The following is a 25,429-nucleotide window of genomic DNA, read 5'->3' as shown; positions in this document are numbered from 1 at the left end:
GTTTTCCTGACCCCCTCCTATGATCCCGCTACAAAGCAGCTCACCCCTGCCTGCGACACTGGAGGTGAGCCAAACCCTCAACCAAGCTCTGCTTTTTCTTGAAAAGCTGGTAAGACTAAAAGCGAAAATGCCGAGCTTCATTCACACAGGATGATGAGGACGCCCATTTCCTGTGCACCTACTATGCGCCCGGATCTGACCGGAGTCCAGGAGGAGCCCCTCCCCCACTTCTCGGACTTTCTCTCCTGGAAGCCAGTCTCACGAGCTCACCCCTTCCACCCGGCCTGCCTGACCGCAGAAGCAGGAAATGCTCAACAAAACAAAGAAAGAGGCAGCCGTCCCTTAGCAAGGTAAGGAGATGGACACTTGCCACTTCGGTCACTACTTCCATATGCAATGTTCTCTGTCCTGACACGGGGCCTGGCCCTTAGTGGGTGTTCAAGAAAGTCTTGATGCATATAGGAATGGATGAGTCTCCTGCCCCCAGACCCCCAGGAGGGCTGGGTGCTTCTTCCAGGACTCCAATAGCCCCCTGGCTTCCCCTACTGACCAGGTGCCCCTGTTCTCCGTCCCATTATTCCATGGTCTGCCATGGCGCCCAATGCCCAGCAGATGCTTAGAAAACTGGAGCTGTTACTAACGTCATCCCCATTATTATTACTACTCTTCCCGACACTATGTACATGTCTCTGTTAAGTCACAGAACAATCATTTAGCGGCGCCTGGGTGGCTCAGTTGGTTAAGCGTCTGCCTTCAGCTCAGGTCATGATCGCAGGGTCCTGGGATTGAGCCCCACATCGGGCTCCCTGCTCAGCAGGGGAGTCTGCTTCTCCCTCTCCCTCTGCTCATGCTCACTCTACCAAATATACAAATAAAACCTTAAAAAAGATAAAAAGAACCACCATGAGAACAGCCTAATTCATGGAGGACTTTCTCTGTGTGTTGCCCTTTTTCATCTATAGCATATAAAGCCGGCACGATTATCCCCATTTTATAAATAAGAACCACTGAGGCTTGGGTGATTGAGTAATTTGCCCAATAAAGGAACCAGTACCCACACTCTTTGCTACTCCGGGGTACTGCCCCCCAGGGCCCTGAGGGTATAATTTTTCCTCTAAATTTTCTCCTTCAGATCTTCACAGGATGGTCCATGGCTCCAATCAATACACACACGCATCAATTATCAACTTACTCTGTTTTCTTAAGAAAAGTAGCCCGTTGGGTTTGATTATGCCCAAAATGATGCCTGACGTGAGCCAGGCTTGCCTCCTGGCTTCCTGCCAGGCCTCACCCCAACTACAAGCCCATAAGGGCTCCAGCCCATGGGATCCAACGGGCAAGGTCCCAGGCCCCTCTTGGCTCTTATGGCTCACGCAGCCTTGGCCCAGTTGGCTCTCACAGCCTTGGTCTCATCATCAGGTACGGGGGAGGGGGCAATGGTAACACTAACACTGTTCACTGAATATGGCTTTTGTGACAGTCGTGGGAAAATGCTTGGTAAATTAGCAGTGGCTCCAGTAGGCCAAGGGAGGCTGTCACTCCCACCACCACACAAGGTAGCATTCACGGGTACTTTATACACCACCTTGTGCTTGTTTCCCTCCTTTCCCAACCACTCTTCAATTCAGTGGGGTCTTAAGGGAAAGGGCCCACGTCAGCTCCGCTTTCTGAGCTCCCCTCCCCCCATACTGTCCCAGTCAGGTTTTACTCATGGTATTTAGGGTAGAGGAGTCCCCCAACCAGAGGCCCCCTTCCCATTGGCTGGGCCCCCACCTAAGTGATGTAGCCATATCCTTCTTACCCACACTGTTCCCAAAGGCCAATTAAGATCTGGATTCACCCTTGAAGGCCCAAGTCAAGTATTAGCTCTACTGAGAAGCCTTTCCAGACTCGCCCTAGCAGAGTTGGCCATGCCCTCCTTGGGATCCTTTTGCTCACTCTCTATTACAGAAACTATAGTCGAAACAGCAATTCTACACAATACACTGTGTGTTCATCCCCCCTGGTGGACTGTGGGTACCGCCTGGCCAAGAACTGTCTTTCATCTTTGTTGCCTAAGCTCAGCACCCAGCCCTTGGGAGGCAGCCAAGCGTCTGAGTAAAATGATGTACTGGTTCAAATGCAGCCTTCACACTTAGGAAACAAAAGAATCTTAGGGTCTGGCTGGTCCTTTCCCCTGCCTCCAGAAATTCACTCCCTTCGGACAGCGCATCCCTCATGAAGTGAGCTAAATTCAGTCTCTAGATCACTTTTTATCCTCCATCCCATCCAACGAGACTACCCCCTTTCACAAGACAACCCTTTATGGACTTGAACATCCTTGGGTACCCTCCTTCTATAGCCAAGCACTCTTTATTTTCTGTATCTGTATATACTTTCAGGCCACTCACCTCCCTGCCTTCTACACATTTGTCTTTATTGATGTGGTCTGCTCCGAACTGAGCATGGTCAGCATCTCAAGGGCAGAGACCGTGGACAGAGGTCTGAATTCCTCCACACTCTGCCTAAACAGACATTGGTCAACAATGTTTATACTTACTATCTGTCAGTGTGTTCTTATATTTTCTAGAGTACCCTGCTCACAATTTTAGTCAACAAGATAATGGCATGGACTGGGTTCTCATCCTGAGCGCTGCAGCAAAATGCTGTATCACAAATCCTTTAAAAATAAATCACCAAATTCTAATGATTGGGTCTGGCAGACATTATTAGTTGTCTACTCAATTGTCTTTCCGTTCCCTGCCTTTTATGCTAAGGGAACCTGGATTCTGTTTGTAGAGGGAACGTGTCCTAGCCAGTCCTACCAATCCTGGTCCCTCCCTATTTCCCAGTTTCCGTGATAGCAAGAGCTGGTCCTATGACCTGGTTCTGGCCAATGGACTATAATGGGAAGTCCACGTTGGGGTGCTTCTGGAAATGGTTTTGCTTTTCTGATACAAGGGACAGACATGTTTGGTGCAGCCCTGCCTTTCTCCTGCCCTGACCTGGAAGGTGACGGTCAGAGCTATGGCAACCACCCTGCAACCATGAGGCAGCCAAGCAAGGACCCCAAAGAACACCAAAGAAAGACAAAAAGATACTAAGTCCTTGATGCTATGGCTGAGAAGCCTATAAAATGCCAGCAGTCTCCCATCTCCAGAGTCCTTGGTAGGTGGGGAAATCAATCTCATTTATTGATGCCTAAGCCACTAGCAGTCAAGTTCTCTGTAACTTGCAGCAGAAAGCAATTTTCACTGATAAAGTGGGCAATTACTTTCTAAATTAGGATGCTGAAGTCTTACAAACACCCAATGGTGGGAGAAAAAAAGAGAAGGCAACTTGAACTTGAAATGAGAACATTGCCTTATTGTTTATATTCTTATAGTTTTAGCAAAATACCTAAAAAGTAGGCTCAGGGAGCATATTAAAATACTACTTAACTTATAATTACTATCTGGGATTATAAGACTGTATCATCTCATTGATACACTTTCTGGATTTAAAAAAAAAATTAATAATACTTACATGCAAAGTGTTCCAGATCTCTAATACTGTAATAAATACAGAGCCTTTGTTTTAACCACTGTTCAGCACTGTTAATCCCCGAACATGTGCAGGCCAAAATTTAAGTATTCATAAATTTGCTAAGAATACAAAAAGATTGATAATCACTGGAATCCATGTTCCTATGCAGACTGAGACCTGTAGTTGAGCCCAGGACTGGATAGGGAGCTGTCCTCCTGGGCCAACACGGTAACACCCCTAAATTTTGTAGACACAAGTATAAGGAGAAGTTCGTATCTACTCGGTGCTGGCCTCTGCTCTGACAATTGTTAAGTATGTTATTTCACTTAGGGATTCCAACAACCCTATAAGGGAGATTCTATTAGCCCATTTTATGGATGGAGAAATTGAGGCTAAGAGAGGATGAGTAACTCCCCAAGACCACAGAGGTAGGAAGGCAGTCTGACTTTGACCTCTGAGAACAGCTACAGTTCTGTCCTGCTTACTGGGCTAATTCTTGCCAGGCTGGCGTTGTTAAAGGCTCTCCACTGTTGCTAGTCCTGGGGTGCATCACCGCTCCTAACTGGTTCCCTCCACCTCGCCCACCCCTCTGTAAACAGTTCCTTCATTACATCCTCTTTGGTGACCCTGGGAGGGGACACCTGCTCCTTCCCAGCCCTGACCAAGACAGTAGGGAGGTGAGATGTGCTCGGTCACCCTTTCGAGGAATAGGGGGAAAGGTAGTGAGAATAGGAAGAGTAGCCAAGTCCACGCTGAGATGCTCCATCTCAAGGCCTGGAAAGAAAAGACCCAGGGCCCTCCTGGCTGTGGCTTGCTAGGCTTGCCTGGTGACTATGTTTGTTTGTTAAACTGTTTGCTTTTGATTATGTTTGAGGGTAGCAACTGTGCAGACGCCCAGAGGGGTCTGTGCCTCCAAAGCAGAAGAAAGAAGCACTAGCCTCAGGGTCAGACCTGGATGTAATCCCTGACTCTACCTCTTAGCACCTGAGTGACCTTGAGCAAGTTTCCTCACCTTTTTGTGCCTCGATTTCTGCACCTGTACGAAATAATAGTATGTACCTTGTAGGATCGTTGTGACGACTGAATGAGTTAGTATGTGTAAAGCACTTGAAATACTGTGAATGGCACCTGGTGAGTGATCAGTAAGTGTCAGTTAATATTATTATTATTAAAAATCCTGTTCTCTATTTCGGTAGAACGGTTGCAGCCGCGGAGGCTCTGGCAGCTCGGGACTAAGTGCAAGTTAACAGAATCACCATGATTCTTCAGAGGCTCTTCAGGTTCTCCTCTCTCATTCGGTCTGCAGTCTCAGTTCATTTGAGGAGGAACATTGGTGTTACAGCAGTGGCATTTAATAAGGAACTTGATCCTGTACAGAAACTCTTCATGGACAAGATTAGAGAATACAGAACTAAGCGACAGGCATCTGGAGGACCCGTTGATATTGGCCCAGAGTACCAGCAAGACCTAGAGAGGGAGCTTTTTAAGCTTAAGCAAATGTATGGTAAAGCAGACATGAATACGTTCCCAGACTTCAAATTTGAAGATCCTAAATTTGAAGTCATCGAAAAACCCCAGTCCTGAAGAAAGAATGTAAAATTTATTTGGTAACTTGTCCTAGATTAGTTGTACAACTGTATCAGAATAAACATACATTTCTCAGCTGTCAAGTGTTCTTTTAATTCTGATTCCAAATAAATTATTTGGTGATGTTGGGTGTACAAAAAAAAAAAAATCCTGTTCTCTATTTCGACTGTATCACTATCAGCATCGTGATATTGTGGCTCAGTTTTGCAAGATGCTACCACTGGGAGAAATGGGGTAAAGGGCCCTGTGTATTATTTCTCACAACTACATGTGAATCTCCACTTACCTCAAAAATAAAAGGATTAATTAACAAGGCTTGTGGAAATATACAATGGTACACAGCTGTTCTAGAAAGCACCTTGGCAATTCCTCAAAAAGTGAAACAAGATTATCATCCATATAGTATGGCCCAGCCATTTCATTCCTGGGTACGTCCCCAAAGGAACTGAAATCAGGAACTCTAGCAGGTATTTGTATCTCAGTGTTCATGGCAGTTAATACTCCCAAGAGTCACAAGGTGGAAGCAACCCAACTGTCTCTTGGCAGAAGACTGGATAAACAAAATGTGGTGTATCCATACAATGGAGTATTATCCAGCCATAAAAAGGGATGCTGTTCTGACCTGCCACAGCACGGATGAACATTATGCTCAGTGAAAGAAGCCAGACACGAAAGGAGAGATGTATGATTCCACTTACAAGAAATACCTAGAGTAGACAGAGGGCAGACTGGAAGTTACCAGGGGTAGTGGGGCAGGGAGAATGGGTATCACTGCTTCATGAGTACAGGGTTTCTGATTGGGATGAGAAAAATGTTTGGGAACTAGAATCACTGTCAGTGTGCTTAGCGCCGCTCAATTGTACACTTAAAGATGACTTCAAAATGGCAGACTTTGTTATCTATATTTTGTCACAATTAAAAATACTTCAGCTTCCTCAAGCTCATGGAATTTATGTAACATAAAATGTGTGAAAGCAGCCAAGTGCTTGGTACACAGTAGGCACTTAAAAGTCATTTCTTTCCTTCCATCTGCCTATGGAAGGTGGTAGGGTCTGGCAAGAACTGACAGCCTCCTTCTTGGGAAGAGAGAGAAACACACCCCCTTAGTTGTAACTACATGAGTTAAGATACCTGGGGAAAAAAAAAAACACAACAAAACAGACAAACAAAAAAACCCTTAAGAAAGTAAGGTTCAGAGAGGTCGAGTATTGTGCCCAGGAGCACACAGCTCCAGCACAGCTTCCCTCTGGAATACACCCACAGGGTGGAGTGCTGCCTCCGTCCGACCCAGGACAGAGGCTCCGGCTTGGCTTCAGCTGTACAGCCCCTGACCCCCATCAGGCTCCTCCCTGGGCTGGTGCCCCTCCACAGTGGCCCATCCCACTTCCCAACTCAGGGCACAGGAAACATTCAAGAAGCTGCAGGGCCACTCTGGGGCAGAAAATCCTTGGAAGGAGGGGGTGTCAGCCTCCCCCAACTTCTTGATCCCATCCGCGCCCATCTGCTGACCTCTCCCCCCCCCCCCCCCCCGCCGCAGGTCTGTCTGTGTCCAGAGGTGGTGGCTGCCTCGTCCTGGATCAGATGTCCACTTGCTGACTTGGTAAGGAGCAGGCTTCTGACTTTTTTCTTAATGGAAGTAAAATAATTCCTGCTTTCCTCCACCTACCTCCTTTCTTCTCATTTTCCCTCCCTAAGCTGGACAAGATCCCAGGCTTTCGGAAGTAAAAATAGCCAAGAGTGCAGGGGCATAGCCACCAGGGGAGCAGTTCAAGTTTCTTTATCATCTCCCCGGGCACTAAAAATAACCAGCGAGAGCTCTGAGGAGCGTGGCCCTGCACCTGGCCCAGAGCCTGGCCCAGACGCTGCTCCTGTCACATTTCTCTTCCCACAGGAAATGTTCAGACCAGGCTGGAGAGGGAAAGGCCTCTCTGAGCCTGAGCGCTCCGCCCTCCGCCCCAGGCCGCCTCTGCAGAGCCTCCGCGCGTCTAAGGGCAGGATCTCTCCTGACATTGCAAAGTGTTCCTGGTCAGGGCCTTTCTCTTCGCCTGACCCACAAATCCCACCCTCCATTCAATGTCCTTGGTTTATGAATGATGTAAGCAGGTTCACGTTTGTGCAATGCTTCACAGTTTACAAAGCTATTTCCATATCTTATTAATTCTGCATAACAATATTGAGGGAAGGAGAATCCATGATTATTGTTATTCCCATGTGAAAACTGAAGCTCAGAAAGGACTGGTAACTTGCTCAGGGACACAGAGCCAGGAAATATCAGAGGAAGGAGCTGAACCTTGACCTCCAAGTCCTATCTCCTTGGCTTTGAACTTGAGACCACCAGACTGTGGGATCGTTGGGATGCCATGGAAAGCCTCTGAATGATACAGACTTTTGAGTACTTACTCCTTGAGGTTCTGAGTCAGAAGGTCTCGGGGGATGTCCAGGAATGGGTAATTTTTCAATGTTCCTCCAGCGATTCTGATAACTTGCCAGGTCTGGGGAGCACTGTCCTAAACCTGTTTTATTCAGTACTGTATCTGACCAGTCTTCCTCCTTGGGGACTTAGGGTTGACTGCCTGTAAGTTCTACCAAATTACAGCTGACTCATCTCTATGAAGAGGAAACCACCCAGAAGGTGATGCGGGTACCCAGAGGCTGCAGGTTATGAGGGCATGCTGATGGGTGCCCCAGCACAGCAGAATGCCCTCAGCACTTATCAACACCCCTGCACATGCGGGGCTTCCTTTAATACCTGTCCTGCAGGGGGGTCTGCGTGACAGGTATGCTCACCTTGCTGCCCAGGACAGGATGGCTCTTTGGGGCTGCCTCTTAGCCTGGTGCCCTAACATAATGGTGAAGAGAGAGTCTCAGTCTCATGCCTCATTCATTAGAAGTCAAGGGAGCCTCGTAGGTGGATAAACCCACACGCTACCTAATATCCTGGGGCTTGTCCCAATGGCTCCTGGATGGGTACAATGGTCCTGAATGAGGAGCCCTTGGCCCCTCGTCTATTAAATTATCCATCAGCTGCTCTCTTCTCTAGACCCTTCTCACTCAGGCCATCATATGCCCAAGGGCATTCCAGCAAGCCTGGGTTATCACTGCATTCCCAGCAGCCAAGAAGACTCCAACACTATGCAAGCAACAGGGCAAAGCTATTTAGACCAGTCTCCCCGTCCTTTCCCTTACTCTTTTCTCCCCTCTGAGGAAAAGCTACAGGCTTTGCTACTTGGCCAAGCTATCTACACTGAGTTGGAATGGGCTTCTTAAAAGGAAGTCTCACATAACCAAGGAGACTAGCTACCACTCAGCTCAGGTATTTACTAGCAGCGTGGCCTCGGGCAAATTAAACTCATCATACCAGGCACGGCCAATAGTTGTCAGCTGTGCCAATGCCTTCCACTTCCTAGTCTGTGGCAGACATTGCTAATCGCTCACAGCACTCTTGCCTACCAATCCCAATTGTGCCTACGCGTTTGGATCATGCATCTAGGCAGTCACTCGCCACCCCACAACTGACAGTGCAACTAAAGGCAATTTACCATCCAGGAGCCTGAATTATTTCTCAGGTTCTATCTCTAAAAACTCTGGTTCTGTAATCATAGGCCTTAATCTGACTTCAGGTACCTCTTAGGTGGGCTTCAGGGGTTCGGTGACGCTCCTAAAATTGTCTGCAAAATTTTATGTGCAAGTACTTGTGTGTGTTTTATGGCAGAATTTTCACTGGATTTTCAAAGGAATTCATGGATCTCCAAATCAGTAACAATTGGATTAGAGGCTGTCACCGTAAAAAGCAGGCAAACAAGCAAATGAATAAATAATTTCAAGCTGGGAGAAGTTCAACAAGGAAGTAAACAAAAGGATAATGTAAGAAAGGAAATGGGAAGAGAGGCCTTCTGAGATGGCACTTAAGTGTGGGCTGCAAGGGTGAGGAGCCAGCCATGGGGAGGGCATTCCAGGCAGGGGAACAGCCCAAAGCTCGTAGGATGGGAAAGAGTCTGTCATGCTTGAGGATCAAAAGTAAACCAGTAGGGCTGGAGCAGAGTGAGGAGTGAGGGGCCAGGAGAGAAATGGGACCGGATGATACTGAAAAGGGAGGAGGGGCTAGATCACACAAGGTCTTGAAGACCAGAGTAAAAAATTAAGTAGAAAAACAGGGAAAAGGCTCAGGCAAGCACCTCACAGAAAAGGAATCCCAAGTGGCTAGTATGCATATGAAATATGCTTATCTGATAGTGGAGAGAGTACAGATCAAAGTGATAGTAAGACACCAGTTCACGCACACTAGCAAAAATTTAAAAAGTGTTGGTGAGGATATGGAGCAACCAGAACGCCTAAACACGAGTAGTTAAGTCAGCACAACCTAATCAAAGACAGTTTCATATCATCTGATAAAGCTGAAGATGCACATACCTGGCACTTCTACCCCCCAGGCCTGAAATCCCTTACACACGAGCACCAGGGCACCAGGGCATATGAGACACTGCTTCCTCAGCAGCAGAAAGGGAAATCAAACTCCCCTAAACTCATCCAATGATCCTACAGTGCAGGAGTTTGCAAACTAAGGTCTTTGGGCTAAACCCAGTGCTTTGCCTGCTCATCAGAACACAGCTCTGTTCATTCATTTCATTTCTTCATCATCTGTGGCTGCTTTCGCTCTGGAACAAGGGCGGAGTTCCGTAGCTGCCAGAGGCCTTCCGGCTAACAAAGCCTAAAATATTTATTCTCTGGCTGCCTCCTGCTATATAGCAATGCAAATGAATGAATTACAGCACCATGTAACAAGAGCATTCATCTCAGAAATACCATCTAAAATAACTGAGATGCAGAATATGCATAGTATAATTTCATTTAAAACAAACAACCCCCCCAAAATACCCGTAAAGATATAAACGTGATAAAACTATTTTAAAAAGCAAAGGAAAAACAATATGAAACCAGGTAAGTTACCTCTGAGGGTAATAAAAATGGGAAAGGGCACAAAGGGAACCTGAAGAGTCAGGGTAAATTTTTTTTCTCCTATTGGATGGAAGGTATCCGTATTCTTCATACTTTACATATATTTTTGGCATGTTGATTGCCCACTAAAATACATTATTCCCGTTTTCCAAACCAATAGAGTTTTAGCTGGACACATGGCATCCCACCCAGCTAAAGACTACAATTCCCAGACTTCCTTGCAGAGGTATGGCCATTTTGACCAGGTTCCACCAATGGGCTGTGGGTGGAAGGAACACGTGCCACTTCTGGGTCCCATCCTTCCAATGAGCTGGCGAGGCTATGCTTCCTTCTGGCTGCCTGAAAGACGGTGATAGAGTAAATGCTATCAACTCTTTGGGGAAGTTTTGTTGGAAAGGGGAGCAGGGTGAGGTAGCAATAGCTGGATGAAGGTGAAGGGTTAAAATACAGTTGTGGGGGTTTTTAAATTTTAATTTTGTTTTTATAAGGGGACAATAAAAGTATGTTTGTGTGCTGATGAAAATGATCCAGTAGTGAGCAAGGGTCTGACGATGCTGGAAGAAGAAATGATACTACATGACTGAAGTCCTTGATGACGAAAGAAGAGAGAGCATAGGCAGGGAGACCGGCTTTAGACAGGAGCAGAGATATCTGTAACAGGGGTAAAGACAGGAAACAACAGGTAGGTTTGTGGATTCAACGGCAGGTGGGTAAGAAATTCCCCCACTTGACTGTTTCCATTTTTTTCAAGAAAATGTAAAGCAACGTCCTTGGCCAAGGATAGGGGAGAGAGGCCATGGGAGATTCAAAGCTGCCTCTTGGATCACGGAAGAAAATCAGTTCATAGCACGATGAAGAACATCCATCTCCAATCAAGGACTGACATCCTACTTTGTGGTACAACTCCGGGGCCTTCCCTGAAGAGTCGGGAGCAAGATGAAAATGACTATGATTAGGATTCCCATTTTACAGAGGAGGAAAAGGAGGCTGACAGAGATTTAAGTAGAGCACCAGGAGAGCTGATTAGTGGTCACACTGGGGTCTCACTGGGTCTGTATGATCGCCAAACCTGTTATTTCGTGCTCTGGCACACCAAAAGTCCTGCATGAACAGTAATAAGGATTCGGCACAGACAAGATCATCCCCTGTGGCTTCATTCAGTTAACATCTCCCTAACCATCAGCTCATCGTGCCTGAGCGGCCCAGAGGCTGCAGGCCACGTGGAAAGATCTCGTGAGCTGTCAGACTTTGAGTGTGTACTCGCACACGTGCATGTGTGTGCGTCGATGCGCACGTGCGTAAGATGGAAAGTGGTTGTGGGGGGAGGGGACACAAATATACACCAGGGTTCTTGGGCTCTAGTTCAAAACTACTCCCTGAAGTGCCGAAGAACAGGTTTGTTTCAGAACACTAATGCATTGTGGAAAAGAAAAAAGAACTTTTAAAGGCAAGTCATCTCTCCCATCCTCTTTCTTCGTTCAGAGGGCCAGAAAAGTGGTATTTCTGGCAGGGGCTAGAGGCGGAATACTCTATAAATACAAAGCCATTAAATCCCATGCAGCGGGAACCTGATCGGAGCCTCCTTTTAATTTCCTGACAGGAGCTGGCCACTAACCCAATTACCCAGAATCCCCGCAGGAGCCCTCCCCGCCCGCCCAACAAGCACAAAGACAGTGAGAGCATATTGCATGGATGTCAGCCCAGCTTTCACCGAAATCAAGTATCTTTTAGAAAACACTTGGGGAAAGGCGGGCAGGGGCCGAGGGGAGGAGGAAGAGGAGGACAGGGAGGCTGCCCGCCTGAGGCAGGTGAAGTGAGGTGAGGAGAAGCTGAGGTTCGCAGGATGAGCCTTCAAGGGAGAGCTGCTGAAAGCCCAGAGCCGTGCTGTAGCATGAGGGCTTCCTGAGAAAGGCAGCAAATGGTTTTCCAGGTTCTTCCACTGAGAGCCTGTCGGGCCACACCTTGCCAGGCTGGGAAGCCCGCCTCTCAGGGGAGAGCTTCTCCAGGGTTGTCCCAAGGGAGACGCTCATCCTGACTTTCGACCCCAGACAGGGGGCCAGCCTAAGAAGGATACCTCCTCTGAGATTCCCGCCAGGGAGTCCAGGAGGAAAATCAGGGCAGCCAGGATGCCCCGCCTAACACAACGGTTGGGCTGCTAGAAAAGCTCAGAGCAAAGGAGACTGCCATTGAATCAAATACTAGAATAACACGCCCAGAGAGGTGACATCGTAAAGCAGTGGCACAGTGGACTTCACCAAGGAGCTGTTCCCCCTGGGCCCCACCCCACCGTGACCTGCTGATGGAGAGTGGGCCTCAACACCCCTGCTCTACAGGTGAAGACGTGGAGGCCCAAGAGCGTGAGAAATAACATGCATAGCGAGGTCCCCTCAGAGCCAGGAGGGCGCAGGCACCAACTCCCAACCTAGTGTGGATTTTGTATTCAAGGTTTTATGAAGAGAAAAATCACTTTTTTTTCCCTCTGAAAATACAGACTTTCACACAGTGGATTTGCTTGAAGTGAGACAAACCTGTGGGCATTGCCGACATTGCTCAGTCGATGATTCCAGAGCCTACAGCAGCCTCAAGGCAGAGGCTGAGCCAAAGGAAGCTGCACAACCAGACATCTCCCTCCCCACTCCGCCGTTGCTGGGCCCCCCAAGTCATGAAGCAGTCTCTCAAGTTGTTTTACTTGAGAAAGGAAAAACTGGAAGACACCTCCACAGCTGCTGGGCAGAAGGCAGGAAATAGCCTTCAGATGTGTAGGTGGGATGGGGAGGAAGGGGAGCGGGCACCCCATCTTTCCCCAGCCTCCGGCCACCCCCGCACCCCTGCACGGGGACCAGGACCTGAGTCCCCGGTTCCTCCGTGCGAGAGGCCCACTGTGGAAGCTTAAGGAGGAGGAGCAGCTCCCGGGAAGCCGGGAGTCTGCCTTTCAGAGTCAGGTCCGTGTGAGGGAAGGAGAGGGAGGCAGGGAGCCCGCGCCAATCCCAGGGGCCTAAGCTCCTACTCACGAAGTGGTGGGGGGACAACCAAACAAAAGCAGGAGTCAGGGCAGCTTCCAAGAGCCCCTGCCTGGCAGGGACTCAGGCTCCTCAATGAGGCAAGCTCCTCCTAAGGGGGCTGGTCCCCGTGGAGCTTCTGATCGCAGGATCCCGCCAAGGCTCAGCACTGCCGGGGCGGGGGGGGGGGGGGGTGGACAGAAACTAAATGGAGGCACTGGGCTTTGTCCACACTCGGGTGTCTTTGTGTCATCCTGCCCCCTCTGGATTTGGAACTGCCAGCACTGGGGTAGGGTGAGGACGGGGAGGGTTCTAGTGACCGCCCCCTCCTCCTCCTCCAGGCAGAGCTCCAGAAAGGGCGTCTCCAGGCTGGGGCCCAGGCAGTTCACCTCAGCACACCTGCCCCGCTCCTGCCAACAGTCTCAGATGCCCCTGGCTGCCACCGAAAAGAGAGGCCATCCTGCACCCTTTCCTGCATCCAAGTCCTGGGCCAACCACAGGGCTATTTAGAGCAGAGGGAGGCCAAGGTTGGGGCCCCCCCGTGCACGTCTTCCCCGAGGCAGAGCTTCTCTCAGGCCCACGTGCCCCCGGCACCCCCACACTGTAGTCTGGGGACACACAGCATCTACTTTGCTTCTCTGAAGTGGCTCGCCGGGTACCTGAGCTGTCTTTGCCACCAGCGTGCACTTGGCCACACACTTCTCTGCTATCAGTGGGGCCCCCTTGTCATTCCCCCGTTCCGGGGGGCCACTAGGAGGTACTCCCACTCTCTTCCCAGGACTGGGTAGTCCTGGAGGAGCGTCTTCTTCAGACAGCGTCCTTGGAGACCAGCAGGGATGTCAGTGGTGGTCCTCCCTCCTGCCTCATCTCTCCACTCCCCCCTGCTCTCCAGCTCACAGTCCTCCTGGGCTGAGGGCAGGGTGGCCTGGGGTTGGGGCAGACGCAGCACAGGGCATGGAGAAGCTCCAGGCTCTGGGTCCAGCTCCCCACAAACTGGCAGGTGGCTAGGGGTGGGAGAGACCTCAGGCCCCAACCTCTCCGCAAGACTCAGTTGTGCCATCGTTAAAACCCAGGAGCATATCGGTAGCACGGCAGCTCCCCTCTGCCCTAGGTTCCTCAGATGCTGTGAAGTCAGCAAAGAGAGGCCAAACTACAACCTACAACCAGGAAAGGCCACTGGACGGCTGACCCCCAGCCTGACCTGGCGCCCTCACACCCAGCTTCCCAGAACAAGGTGGCAGCCCTCATCCTCGGGACTTAGGAGCGAGGAGTCTCTCGCTCAAAGACCTAGACACTGTTAGGTTGGTTTCCAGCAGCACGTGGAGGAGGAAGTCAAGTGGCCAGCACCAAAGCAGACTGCTGAGGGCCTTTATGCCTGTTTCCTCCCCTGTGAACCCCAGGATGCTCTGGAGGAGCAGAACAAGCCTGGTGTAGGAGTCAGGGGACCCAGTTCAGCCACTAGCGTGGGTCACACCCTACACCAGGGTAAGACCAAAATTGTGTAGAATCAAAATGAACTAACTCAACAACCTTTCAGCAGGTCTACGACAGACCATCTTTAATCTAGAAACAGGACTGTTCTTCAGCTGACCCCTCCCCCTCCGCCAATAGAGCCGCTCACACGTTTCTAACAGCTGAGTGGCTTCCCCATCTCAAAGGTGGTAAATGAAGCGGCTAACAAAAAATGCAGTTGAAAGGCCAACATGCTATGTGGATATGGGGGTAGTTGAGGAACTGCTTCAGGAGCTTCTGTTTTAGAGGTGCACACACTGGGCTGGGCTGAAGGGGGGTGCCTGAGATAGAAACTGGGGGAGGGGGGTCTCTGATTTCCACAATAAGGTCCAAGTTGTCCTACCAACAAAGCATCTAAAATTCGTGCCTTCTTCCCCTGGTGGGGATGCAAGGAAAGAACAATGGGAGGAGTGCCCTGGGGCCCTCAAAGGCTGGGCTGGGCTTCCAGAAGCCCCCTCTCAGTGAGGGACTATGTTCTAGACTTGCTTACCCCTTCCCTTTCTCTCCCAGCCTCTCCCCATCATGCGATCATCAGCACACACCTCTTTTCCTGCCTCCTTCCACTTCTGGAAAGATCCCAGGGCCCAGAATCATAAAAGCTGATGTGTAAGAACCTCCACCAGCTCCTTCTAAAGCTGGGTTAGGGGAGAAATACACACACACACGCACGCACGCACGCACACACACACACACCCCATCCCCCAAAATGGTCCTGAACAAGGGTCATCCATCTGAGCGGATCAACAGGGAAGGTGACAAAGAGGAGCCCCAGAGCAGCGCTGTCCAAATGAGAGCTGCATGTTATTTTAAATTTGCCGAGCAGCCACTTTAAAGAAGGTGAAAAAGAAGCGGGTGATATTCACATCATACTACTTGTTGTTTCATCCACTATCTCCAAGATATTATCACCCCAACACGCGATCAGTTTTTAAAAAAATAATTACTACACTGTTTCATTACTCGACTTTTTATCACCCTGGGAAGTCTGGCGAGTGTTCGGAGCCCATGGCCTGCCAGGCCGGCCGGCTCAGCTCCAGAGGAGGCAGGGAAGGAAGAGGAAGGATGGGGTGGCGGGGAACGTGGCGGTGGGGGGGACCTCCACAAGGTGACAGCGATGTCCTGCCCACGTGCAGGAGAGCACAGCAGCCCTGCTCGGGTGAAGGGGACCTGATGTGTCATTCTGAGCTTTAATGTCTCTGCTCTTCGTACGCCCACACTCAGGGCCCTGCCACGCGGGACGGCAGCACCTCAAGCCTACCCCTTCCAGGGTGAACGAGGGGCTTGCCCCAAAAGGAGGTCCTTCCTCAGAGGGCCAAGCCAGCTTTCTAGGGCGCAGGTGGGGTTTCCCAAAGGATCCCGAATGGGGAACTTCCAACACCTGCCTTCCTGACACCCCGCGTCTGCCTTAGGACGCTTACAGCTCTGAGGCCGCTGTAAACCTGTGTGCAGGGTGGTGTGTGGGAGACGAAAAGGGGGACGCCCCCCAGGGAGCAGGGTCCTTCCCTGGGATGTGGGAGGAGACGTCCAGGGTCTGCACTGGCCCGGGGACAGGAACACAGGGGCCTGAGACCCCCGGTGGGCAGGGACCCCGGGCCTTGGCGAGAGCATGGCGTGGGTGTGCGGGCCTCTTACCTTCCTTCAGCATCCCCACTTTGAGGCATTTCATGAAGCGGCAGGCCTGGCAGGACTTGCGCCTCCGTTTCGTGATCTCACACTCGTTGGTGGCCGGGCAGCTGTACTCGATGTTCCCTGCAACCAGATACACACAGGGTTACGGGTGGTGTCAAGGGCCCCCACCGCCAACCGAAGGCCAGACCTACAAATGCCCCGTGTCCCGAGGACCCCAAAGGGCAGTAGTTCTCAAAGCAGGTGCTCTGAGGTGCTTGTCAAAATCTTTCCAACTCTCTTCAATACAGAGCTCCTCGTCCCGGAGGTCTGTGTGGGCCAGGCAGCCACAGCCTGGAAGAATGGTCACCCCCAGCTCTGAAGGCACCACTGAGCTGGCATTTTATCCCAGAGAACACCCCCCCCTTGCGCGGACCAGAATGTAGGTGCAGACCACGAGCCCCTGTGCCCTCCAGCCCGGGGCCCCAAATCATGGGAAAAGCCTCTTGGCAGCTCTGGGCCCACAGGGCCCAGGCCTCTCAGCCTGCTGACCATGAGGAAATCACTTTCCTCTCCCCGAATCTCGGTTTCCTCCTCTGCAAGCCGTGTGGTACCTCCAAAATGAAAGATTAGCAAGACCATGGTTATAAAATTGCTTTAACAACTGTAAAACACTGGGGCACCTGGCTGGCTCAGCTGGTGGAGCATGGGACTCCTGATCTCAGGGTAGTGAGTTCAGGCCCCACGCTGGATGTAGAGCTTATTTAAAAAAAAAAAATTTGTAAAGCACTACTCCACATTGAGCTGGTGATTATATAACCACAGTTCATTACTACAGAGGGTGTTTGGGATCATTTTCTGTCTCGCCCCTTTAATGAATTATAGTAACGGCTACCATGAACCTGACCCATGCCCCCACTGTTTACACGCTCCATCTCCAGCCACACGGAGATCAGCCCCTGCCGTGCAGAAGCCTTACAGGAAAAGCTGGTTGAATGAGTCACCTGCTGAATCCTCAGAGCAATCCCATGAAGTAGGTACTGATCCCCATTTTACAGGAGAGGCTGTGGCTGCCTAATAGAGGCCAGAGCCTCTGTCCTTTGTACACTTACCTGTCTACAACCACTTAACCAATATGCATTGTGTAGCTATAAATGCGAAGGACAGGGGGCACAGGGGGGTGGGGGGCGGGGAAGGCAACTGGAAGGTAAAATGCAAGAGAGCGAGCAACCCCAGCGCTGCTTTGTTTTTATTTGGTCTTCCTGGCCCCGGTCCTGGTCCCAACTGTGAGGTCCTCCAGAGCCTGTGGTTTTCAGAGAACAGACACTGAACTAATGCAAACCTCCTGTTCCCACCCCCTCCAGACGCCCACCTGCTGAGGGAGCATGGTGAAGCGACGCCCAGAAGGCTGCCTGCCTGCCACATCCCCCGCTCCTGAGGCCCCGGGACACTCCTTTAAAGCCGGGGTGCTGTCCGGCCCATCTCACCCAGCAAGGACACCCCACACGGAGCAGCCTTGGAAAGGTCGCTCCCAGCCTAAGACAGGGCTTAAAGGGGCAGTTCCAGGCCTGCCTGGCCCCTGAATCCACCCCCAGCCCCAACCCCATCCACTTCAGCAGTTCCAACAGTTACTTTTACCATGCACCTGCTCAGGAGTGGGCCCACCAACGCCCCATTTCACAGACCCAGAAACTGAGACGAAGGGTGCTGAAATGAGTTACTAAAGGCCACAAGCAGTTCCCCGAGCCAGCCTTGCCCCACCCTCCCTGCCGCCAACCCAGTAGCTGAGGCGGTCTGGGGGAAGTCAGGGAGGGGGCTCCTCTCCAGCATCCCTGTGCCTCAGCCTCGTGTGGCAAGTGGAAAACACTGACCGTTGGATTTTCTGAGAGCCAGCAGGAACCAACTTTTACCCCTGACAAAGTGCTCTGAAGTAATAAAATTGTTGAACGCCAAATGCAAGGTGAGTGCTCCCAAGAGCTTGGCAGCCTTAGCCCCCTTTTGTATTGGTGAGGAAGCGGCTGATCTGCCTGGGGCACCTTAGATCTCCATCAGTCTTACCCCACCGGGCCTCACTTTAGCACCTTTCTCCCGCCCCACTTCCTGTGGGGGAGGGGAGTCTAGAAGTCAGCCTCCGCGCTGGAGGGGGGGGGGGTCAGGAAGGGGAAAGGATAAAGATTCTGCGTGCCCCTCCCCTCTTTTATCCAATGCTATGCCCGTCCCTGTCTTAGTTTGCTCCGACTTGTGTGACTTCTGGCAAGTAATTTCAATATTCCCATAAGCACGGTAAATTGAAAAGATGAACAGGAAGAAAACACAGATATAAACTAATTCATCCAAATCTACCTTGGCTTGGAAGGAAGGCTCTGTAGAATTTGGTCCCGGCCGCCTTCCTACCCCACTCGTTTCTCTTCAGCCTTGACATCCCTGTTGCTCTCCACAATGATCAGTTCCTGGAACTCAGTGATAACCGAGGCCTCCAGGCCTTTGTTCCAGCTGCCTAGAACACTCCCAGTGAGCTCTCCGCCACCTCACCTGGCCGGCCTACACCTCCAGGGCCCACTTAAGATGCTGCTGCTTCTCCTCCCTGTGTGACTCCAGGTGCCCCGCACACAGCAGGTGCTCCATCCACACGGACAAGGGCTCCTCATGAAGCAGCCATGGCTCTGCTTTTCCTATACGGCCTCCTCCCTTCCCCCAACAACTGTGGAAGTGAACACCTTCTTTTCTCCATCTTAGTGCTGAGAGAGGTGAGCGGAGTCCAGGATGAGGCAGAGCAAGGACTTGAACCCAGATGGTCTGGCTCGAGTCTCGCCCTGAACCACTGTGCAGTGAGCTCCCCGCATTCACCTGGCAAGGTAACTCATGCTGCCTTGGGAGGCCACTTGCGTGCTGCCAGCTCTTCACCTCCACCGGTCCCGGCTGCACAGGCAGCTTGACATCCCCCGGAGGAGGATGGGTCCCAGGTTTTGCAGGGTTGTTGCTCGAGCAGGGGGTCAGTAACTGTCTGTCGATTTGGCACTGGTGCTCTCCCAGGACGAGAGGACTGAGCGTTAACAAGAACCTGAGCAACATTCTTGACCCCGTGTGTGTGTGTGTGTGTGTGTGTGTGTGTGTGTGTGTGTGTGTGTGAGAGAGAGAGAGAGAGAGAGAGAGAGAACTCTAATTTTATTTATTTATTTTTGTTCCTTTCAATTTGTTTTATGGCCCCAGCGGCTGGCTGCCAGCAAAGTCAGGCTGGTGGCCTTGCCTTGTAATTTCTGTAAGTGCCTCCTCGATAAAGTGATGAGATTAATTCATCAGAATTCCTGTGGTCTCTGGAGGGCAGTCTAGGAGAGCCGGGAGCAGGGAGGGGCGTCTGTGGAACACACACGCACACACCAGCAGCAGCAGCAGCAGCACCCGCAGCTGAAGTGTGGCAGGTCTGCAGGTGACCTCTCAAAGGACAAGGACACAGCCGATGGCTAGCATAAATTCGGAGTTCTAACACGGGAGGGTACCCAGTATAGACAGAGGCAGACACTACGTCAGGCAAGTCACGGAACTTCCCTGGGCCCATTTCCTCATCTGTAAAATGGACCCAGCACATTCCCCTCTTCTAAAGTTGTGTGATACAGGGACAGAAAGCACGTAAAGGGCTTAGTGAGGTAAACAAACGTGTGTGGGCAAGCAAGGAATCAAGGCTACGGTGCTTATTTTCACATCCAGGAACGGCTGTCAGGGTAAATGCACCAGAAGACTCTGGGGTAAGTCTTTTCTAGGTGTCAGACGCGAGGCCAGCCACCGGTTCTGACATTTAAGAACCTCAAGACCGGTGGTGGCCTCAGAGCTGGTGCGCCTGCAGCGGAGGGGAGGCAGGAACGCCCGGAACCTGATCTGCACTTCCGTGTGACCTCTGACCTCAAGGCAGAGGGGAAATCCCCACCATCAGCTCTCTTTGATCCTGTGCCCCAGAAGGAAACCCCAAGGGCATCCCCATCAGCTGTCCCTGAACAGCTGCAGGCAGCCGGCCGTCCTCTTGCAGGACTCAGGGGTGGTGCGCAGAGCTCAGACAGAGGGCTCCCGGGAGGACGCCTGTCTCCAAGGCGGCTGGCTAATGTCTGGAGCCTGAATGGCCACCACTTAGGTCACTGCTGTGGAAGGGCTGGGATGGTAGTCACTTGGTTCCCGCCCCCTGTTTATCTCACTTCTGGGGGACACAGACTTTTTCTTCTCTGTGTGTCCCACTGCCCTCAACTCCACACCCTTCCCTCCTCCTTCAACGGCTCGCCGGAGGATCTCATTCCCACCATGGGCTCCCGCTATCACATACTTGGTAAGGATCAGCAGCAAAAGACGCTGCCAGCATCCATCTGGCTGCTGGATATTTCCACGCGGAAGTCCCTCACACTTCAACTGAACCCATCCTCACCCAGTCTGCTCTTCTCACTGTGTCCCTTTGGTCAGAAACTGAGGTGGCATCCTGGATTCTTCCCTCTCCTTCGGTCCTAAGGTCCTTCTCATCCCACTCGGTTCATATTTCATCGCTCCCTCCCCTCTGGCCACAGCGCGTCCTCGTACTCATCACCTCTCACCTCACGTCTGTCTCCAGGTCCCATTCCAGTTTACCCCCACACCGCCCCTGGAGCGATGTTAATAACCGTCCTGTGCAAAACTCCTCCAGCATGGCATGCTGAGTGGCAGCACCGGAGTGAGAACTATCGCAGAAGAATGAACGAAGTGAAAACCAAAGTAGCTAGGGGCGCCTAGTTGAGTTGGTTGAGTGTCCAACTCTTGATTTCCGTTTGAGTCGTGATCTTGGGGTTATGGGGTTGAGCCTTGAGTCAGGCTCTGTGCTGAGCATGGAGCCTGCTTGAGATTCTCTGTCTCTCCCTCTCCCTCTACATCCCTCACCCCCTGCCATGCACTCTCTCTTTCTAAAAACAAAACAAAAAACCAAACAACCAAACAAAAAAACCAAAGTAGCCAAAGAGGGGGCTCTAGATGACAAGCCATTTGTACTGCAGAACCTCAGAAAGCCTCAGGCTTGAAGACTGAAGATACAGCAGAAGATGTAGTGGAGTGTGAGGCTGGAAACAGGGGAATTTGCTGCTAATCTGTATTTAGGGAGCACTTAGCTACTACTTCATGTGGCCACCAAGGAGTCCTCCACAACCCACCTAAGAGAAGCCAGCTTAATCTCTGGGGAATATGAGCAAGTCAAGTTCTGGACTTAAGGACCCAGACTCTACTGCGGGCAGAAGGGAAGCTAAAGCTGAAAACGGGATGACTAACAGTGAGACCACCCAGCACACCCCCGGGCCTGCTCCCCAAATTCTAGCAGTCTGTACACTCCACCCCGCACCCAAAGGGGGACGCTCTTTCTATGCTTTTTAATCCCTATTTGCATTTCAGACAGACAGCCAAGGATTACCAATACATTCATAAAAAAAGCCTTCAAAATGTAAGACTAACCAAAACAAATAAATGAGGGGAAAACACGTGGGAAGAAACCAGGACAAGCAGGAAGTAGAAACAGGCTCGCAAAGCAATAATCAGCATACTTATCAACCTGAGGAGAAAAAAACCCACTGCATTCATGAAACAAGAACAGCATGCCATAAAAAGTAAAAAAAAAAAAAAAAAAAGTGTATAAAATGGAGCTCATAGAAATTAAAAATACGAAAGCCACAAAAGATTCATAAGAGCTGAGGAGCTACAGACCAAAAATCCAAGCAATGGACAACACGCTAGAAAAGATGTAAGAATTAGACAGTTGATCCTAGAAGCTCAGTATCCAATCGTCAGAACTTTTAAGAGAGAAAAGCATGAAGATGAAGAGGAAGTCATCACAAAGGCAGAAATCAAAGAAGAGAGGGAGGGGAAGGGTGGTGGAAATTTCTAAGACCTGAAGAATTTGCGTTTCCAGATAAAAAATAAAAGCCCAGAAGAATGAATGAAGAAAGATCTGGATAAAATTGTGGAGGTGGAGAGCAAATTAGCAGCTGCCAAGGGTCAGGGAGGGGAGAGGGAGGGAGGTGGTTATAGCTCTTCGCTATCTGATTTTCTCTATCTGATGGTAGTGATGGTCACAGGAGTCCATGGAGTGATAAAATTGCAGAGAATTGCAAAGAACTAACACACATACAAAGTGTGTGTACAACTGGTAAAATCTGAGTAAGACGTTATCTTCGGGGGAAACTGGGTGAAAGGTATATGGGATCTCTCCGGGTTATTTCTTAAAACTGCATGCGACTCTTCAATTATCTCAAAACAAAAATACAAAAATAAATAAATAAATAGTAAAAAGACCTACAACACACAACACAGACTTTTATCATAAAATTTCAATCTGAGAGAACAAAGAAAGAGGAGTCTAAAATTTTTCAGGGAGAGTAAAAAAAAAGTCAAAAACGGAAGCTGGAGACTAAGATCAGTCACCATTATCTGAAACCACAAAGGAAAAAAGCTCAAAAACACACACACACACCCTCCCCCCTTGTGCGCACTGCCGCTTTTTTTCTTCTTAGTACTCATCGCCTGACTTCATATTTATTCATCTTGTTTCTTATCTGCTCTGTTCACTGAAGTTTCCTCAGCACCCAGAACAGTGTATGCAAAAGTGAGGTCTCAATATACAGTCTCTAAAGGATGACTTGAACTTTTTGAGGGCAGCACCAGAAACTAAGAAAAGCAGCCATGGTGTCATCTGGGGGGAAATTACTTCCAGCCAATATTTTATACCAAGCCAAGATATAAATCTCATGTGTGGGTTGAAGGCATGAGTAAAGACACTGCCACACTTCTAAGGCATCGACAATTTTACCTCCCTTGTGCCTTTCCAGTATGTGCTCTGCACAACATGCAGGAAGCAAAAAGAGGAAGAGGCAGGATCCAGGAAACAAGAGTATCCAACCCAGGAGAAGAGTCAAGGGCAATGGAGAAGAAATTAGCAGTCAGCAAAGAGACTTAACCAAAAACTGTGACGCAATCATATTGAGACAATGGAAAGATGGGAAATATGTGTGTGTGGTTGGGATGGGTTGTGTAACTGGAACTAATTCTTCATTGTCCATAACACAAAGTCAAGAAATAATGCCAAAATTGCCAACTCAGTAAACATAGCTGTAAAATCCAATTAGTAACTACAACGATAAATGCTGGAAGAATTTTTTTCTTAAAAGGCTAACTCTGGATCATGAGGGGAGGAAAGAGGATGTGAAGGGCCAGGGACTATTACTTTTCGTCATGAGACTTTGACTTCTATTATACTTTTTAAAACTGTATGCACACATTATTTTGATAAAAGTTACAAATTAAGAATTTAAGCTCAAGAAATTGTCCAACCGCCCCTTATTATGTAAAGAATGAAATCTAACCTCCAAGGCAAAGCCTACCCAACTCTTTATGATCTCCACTTCTGACCCGTCCATTCTAATCTCCCCAATCTGGGCCCTCAGTCTGTAGGCTCCGCAAAACCCCGTGGAACCTCCGAGCCCTTTCCTACCTCCCTCTACCTGAAACCCCTCCTGACAAACTCTCCCACAACCTTGGATCTCCGCTCCCGATACCATCTTCCCTTTTGTCCCGGGTAGGTGTACAAGATGCTTGCCCCCCACCCAGGCCGCATCCACCACCCTCCACTTGAAGCAACCAGCTGAGTGTTTCAGAATCAGGATTTTGCATGTTGTCTTCCTTCTAAGCTATGTGTTTATGGATACAGGTTGTTGGGTCTTTCATTTTTGTATCTCAAGTACAGTGAGCCTGGCTCCTGAAAACATATATTGATCAAAGCAAATAAATTGAGGGGGACGCCTGGGTGGCTCAGTCTGTTAAGCGTCTGCCTTTGGCTCAGGTCATAATCCCAGGGTCCTGGGATCAAGCCCCCCCATCGGGTTCCCTGCTCAGCGGGGAGTCTGCTTCTCCCTCTGCCCCTCCCCCTGCTCATGCTCTCTCTCTCTCTCTCAATTAAAAAAAAAAAAAAATTGAAAGCCAAGAACCTCCACCTAGAAAACCTTAGAATTCAGCAGTGATCCGTCAGTTGTCGAATGCAATCGCCTCCTCCAGGACCCCCCACCCGTCCCCCCAAATCCTTCCCGGAACAGAAGACGCCTAGCTCTTAAAACTCCTCTGTTAGATTTCATCCCCCCTCCCTCTGCAGGAACTCTTGCTCAGATCACTCCTCTCCTCATCACATTGACTCTACAGTGCTTCTGATGGTAAGACTGCACCATTATTTTAGGTAGCATCATGAAAGAAAGGAAATCTGCCCATCAAACTGGCTGTGTTCCCTTGCCACTGCTATTTTCATTTTTTTTTTCTTATTAAAAGATCTCTTTGAGCTTTACTGGGATAGAGATTTGATCATACAGTATTCCTGCACGTACATGGAAGAGAAAATAAAGAAAAACAAATTGAAGGTATCGCTCAAAACTTCTCCGAGTGGGACTTTCCTGAATCATTTTTGATCAAAGTCATTGTTTTGGTGTTCTTCCACAGAATCATCCTCTCTGCTAATAAGGGAGCTGCTGTCCATTGTCGTGGGGGCGGGGGTGCCTCCCAGGTCACTGGCCCCTTTCTGCAAGTTATTTATTTATTTATTTATTTATTTAAGATTTTATTTATTTTTTTGACAGAGACACAGCTAGAGAAGGGAACACAAGCAGGGGAAGCGGTAGAGGGAGCAGCAGTTTTCCCGCTGAGCAGAGATCCCGATGCGGGGCTTGATCCCAGGACCCTGGGATCATGACCTGAGCCGAAGGCAGATGCTTAACGTCAGAGCCACCCAGGCGCCCCCCTTTTTCAAGTTCTGATGTGCGTGGGAGGCAGGGGCAACCGCCTGAGTGACCAGCACGCGGCCCCATCCGGAGAAGCTCCAGCGGGAAACGTGCGTGTTGCGACAGAGGCAAGATGGGACTTCCCAGTCTCCTTCCGAACGAAGCTCACTCTTCCCTTCTTCGGGCTGCCCCCCACCCTCAGAAGAGCTTTCTCTAGAATAAGCTCTCCTGGAGGGCATATTACATCAGATGGCTGGGCCCTTCCCCCCAGTCTCAGATTAGAGGCCTGGGTGGGGCTGGAAATGTGCATTTCCAACAAGCTCCCAGGTGCTTCTGCTCTGGGGACCATCCTTTTGAGAACCATGGCCTGGAAGATCTCATTAGACTCCAAACCCCACTCAGATTCCACTCTTGAGCTCTAGGCCCCGTTTTCCAACTCGCCGGGGTTAAGACCTGTGAACTGATCAACTCAACAGTCCCAAACTTTGTCCATGACCCCGACCCCTTGCTCCC

At 50.1% G+C, this 25,429-nt stretch overlaps 2 protein-coding genes across 7 annotated transcripts in view; one reads left to right on the top strand and one right to left on the bottom strand.

Moving 5' to 3' along the window:
• ESRRB (estrogen related receptor beta) overlaps nucleotides 1-25,429 on the bottom strand; it is a 194,972-nt gene that overhangs the window by 21,853 nt on the left and 147,690 nt on the right. For all 6 annotated transcript variants that reach the window (XM_073895630.1, XM_073895628.1, XM_073895629.1 and 3 more), the window contains one exon: nucleotides 16,191-16,307. In XM_073895630.1, the coding sequence (XP_073751731.1) occupies nucleotides 16,191-16,307 (117 nt within the window). The remainder of the gene's footprint in view (nucleotides 1-16,190; nucleotides 16,308-25,429) is intronic.
• On the top strand, nucleotides 4,727-5,229 carry LOC112822161 (ATP synthase peripheral stalk subunit F6, mitochondrial-like). Its single transcript, XM_025869585.2, has one exon. The coding sequence runs from the start codon at nucleotides 4,762-4,764 to the stop codon at nucleotides 5,086-5,088; it is 327 nt and encodes a 108-aa protein (XP_025725370.1). The 5' UTR covers nucleotides 4,727-4,761; the 3' UTR covers nucleotides 5,089-5,229.

This window comes from Callorhinus ursinus, unplaced genomic scaffold (genome assembly GCF_003265705.2).
Source record: "Callorhinus ursinus isolate GAN/ISIS: 27379988/994484 unplaced genomic scaffold, GSC_fseal_2.0 scaffold8, whole genome shotgun sequence".
NCBI classification, from domain to species: domain Eukaryota; kingdom Metazoa; phylum Chordata; class Mammalia; order Carnivora; family Otariidae; genus Callorhinus; species Callorhinus ursinus.
The sequence above is the reverse complement of the archived record's forward strand: the minus strand, read 5'-3'. Positions and strand labels throughout refer to the sequence as shown.

Bases quoted from the DNA above. Each gene is read 5' to 3' on its own strand.
- LOC112822161 (XM_025869585.2), top strand. From the start codon at position 4,762: ATGATTCTTCAGAGGCTCTTCAGGTTCTCCTCTCTCATTCGGTCTGCA.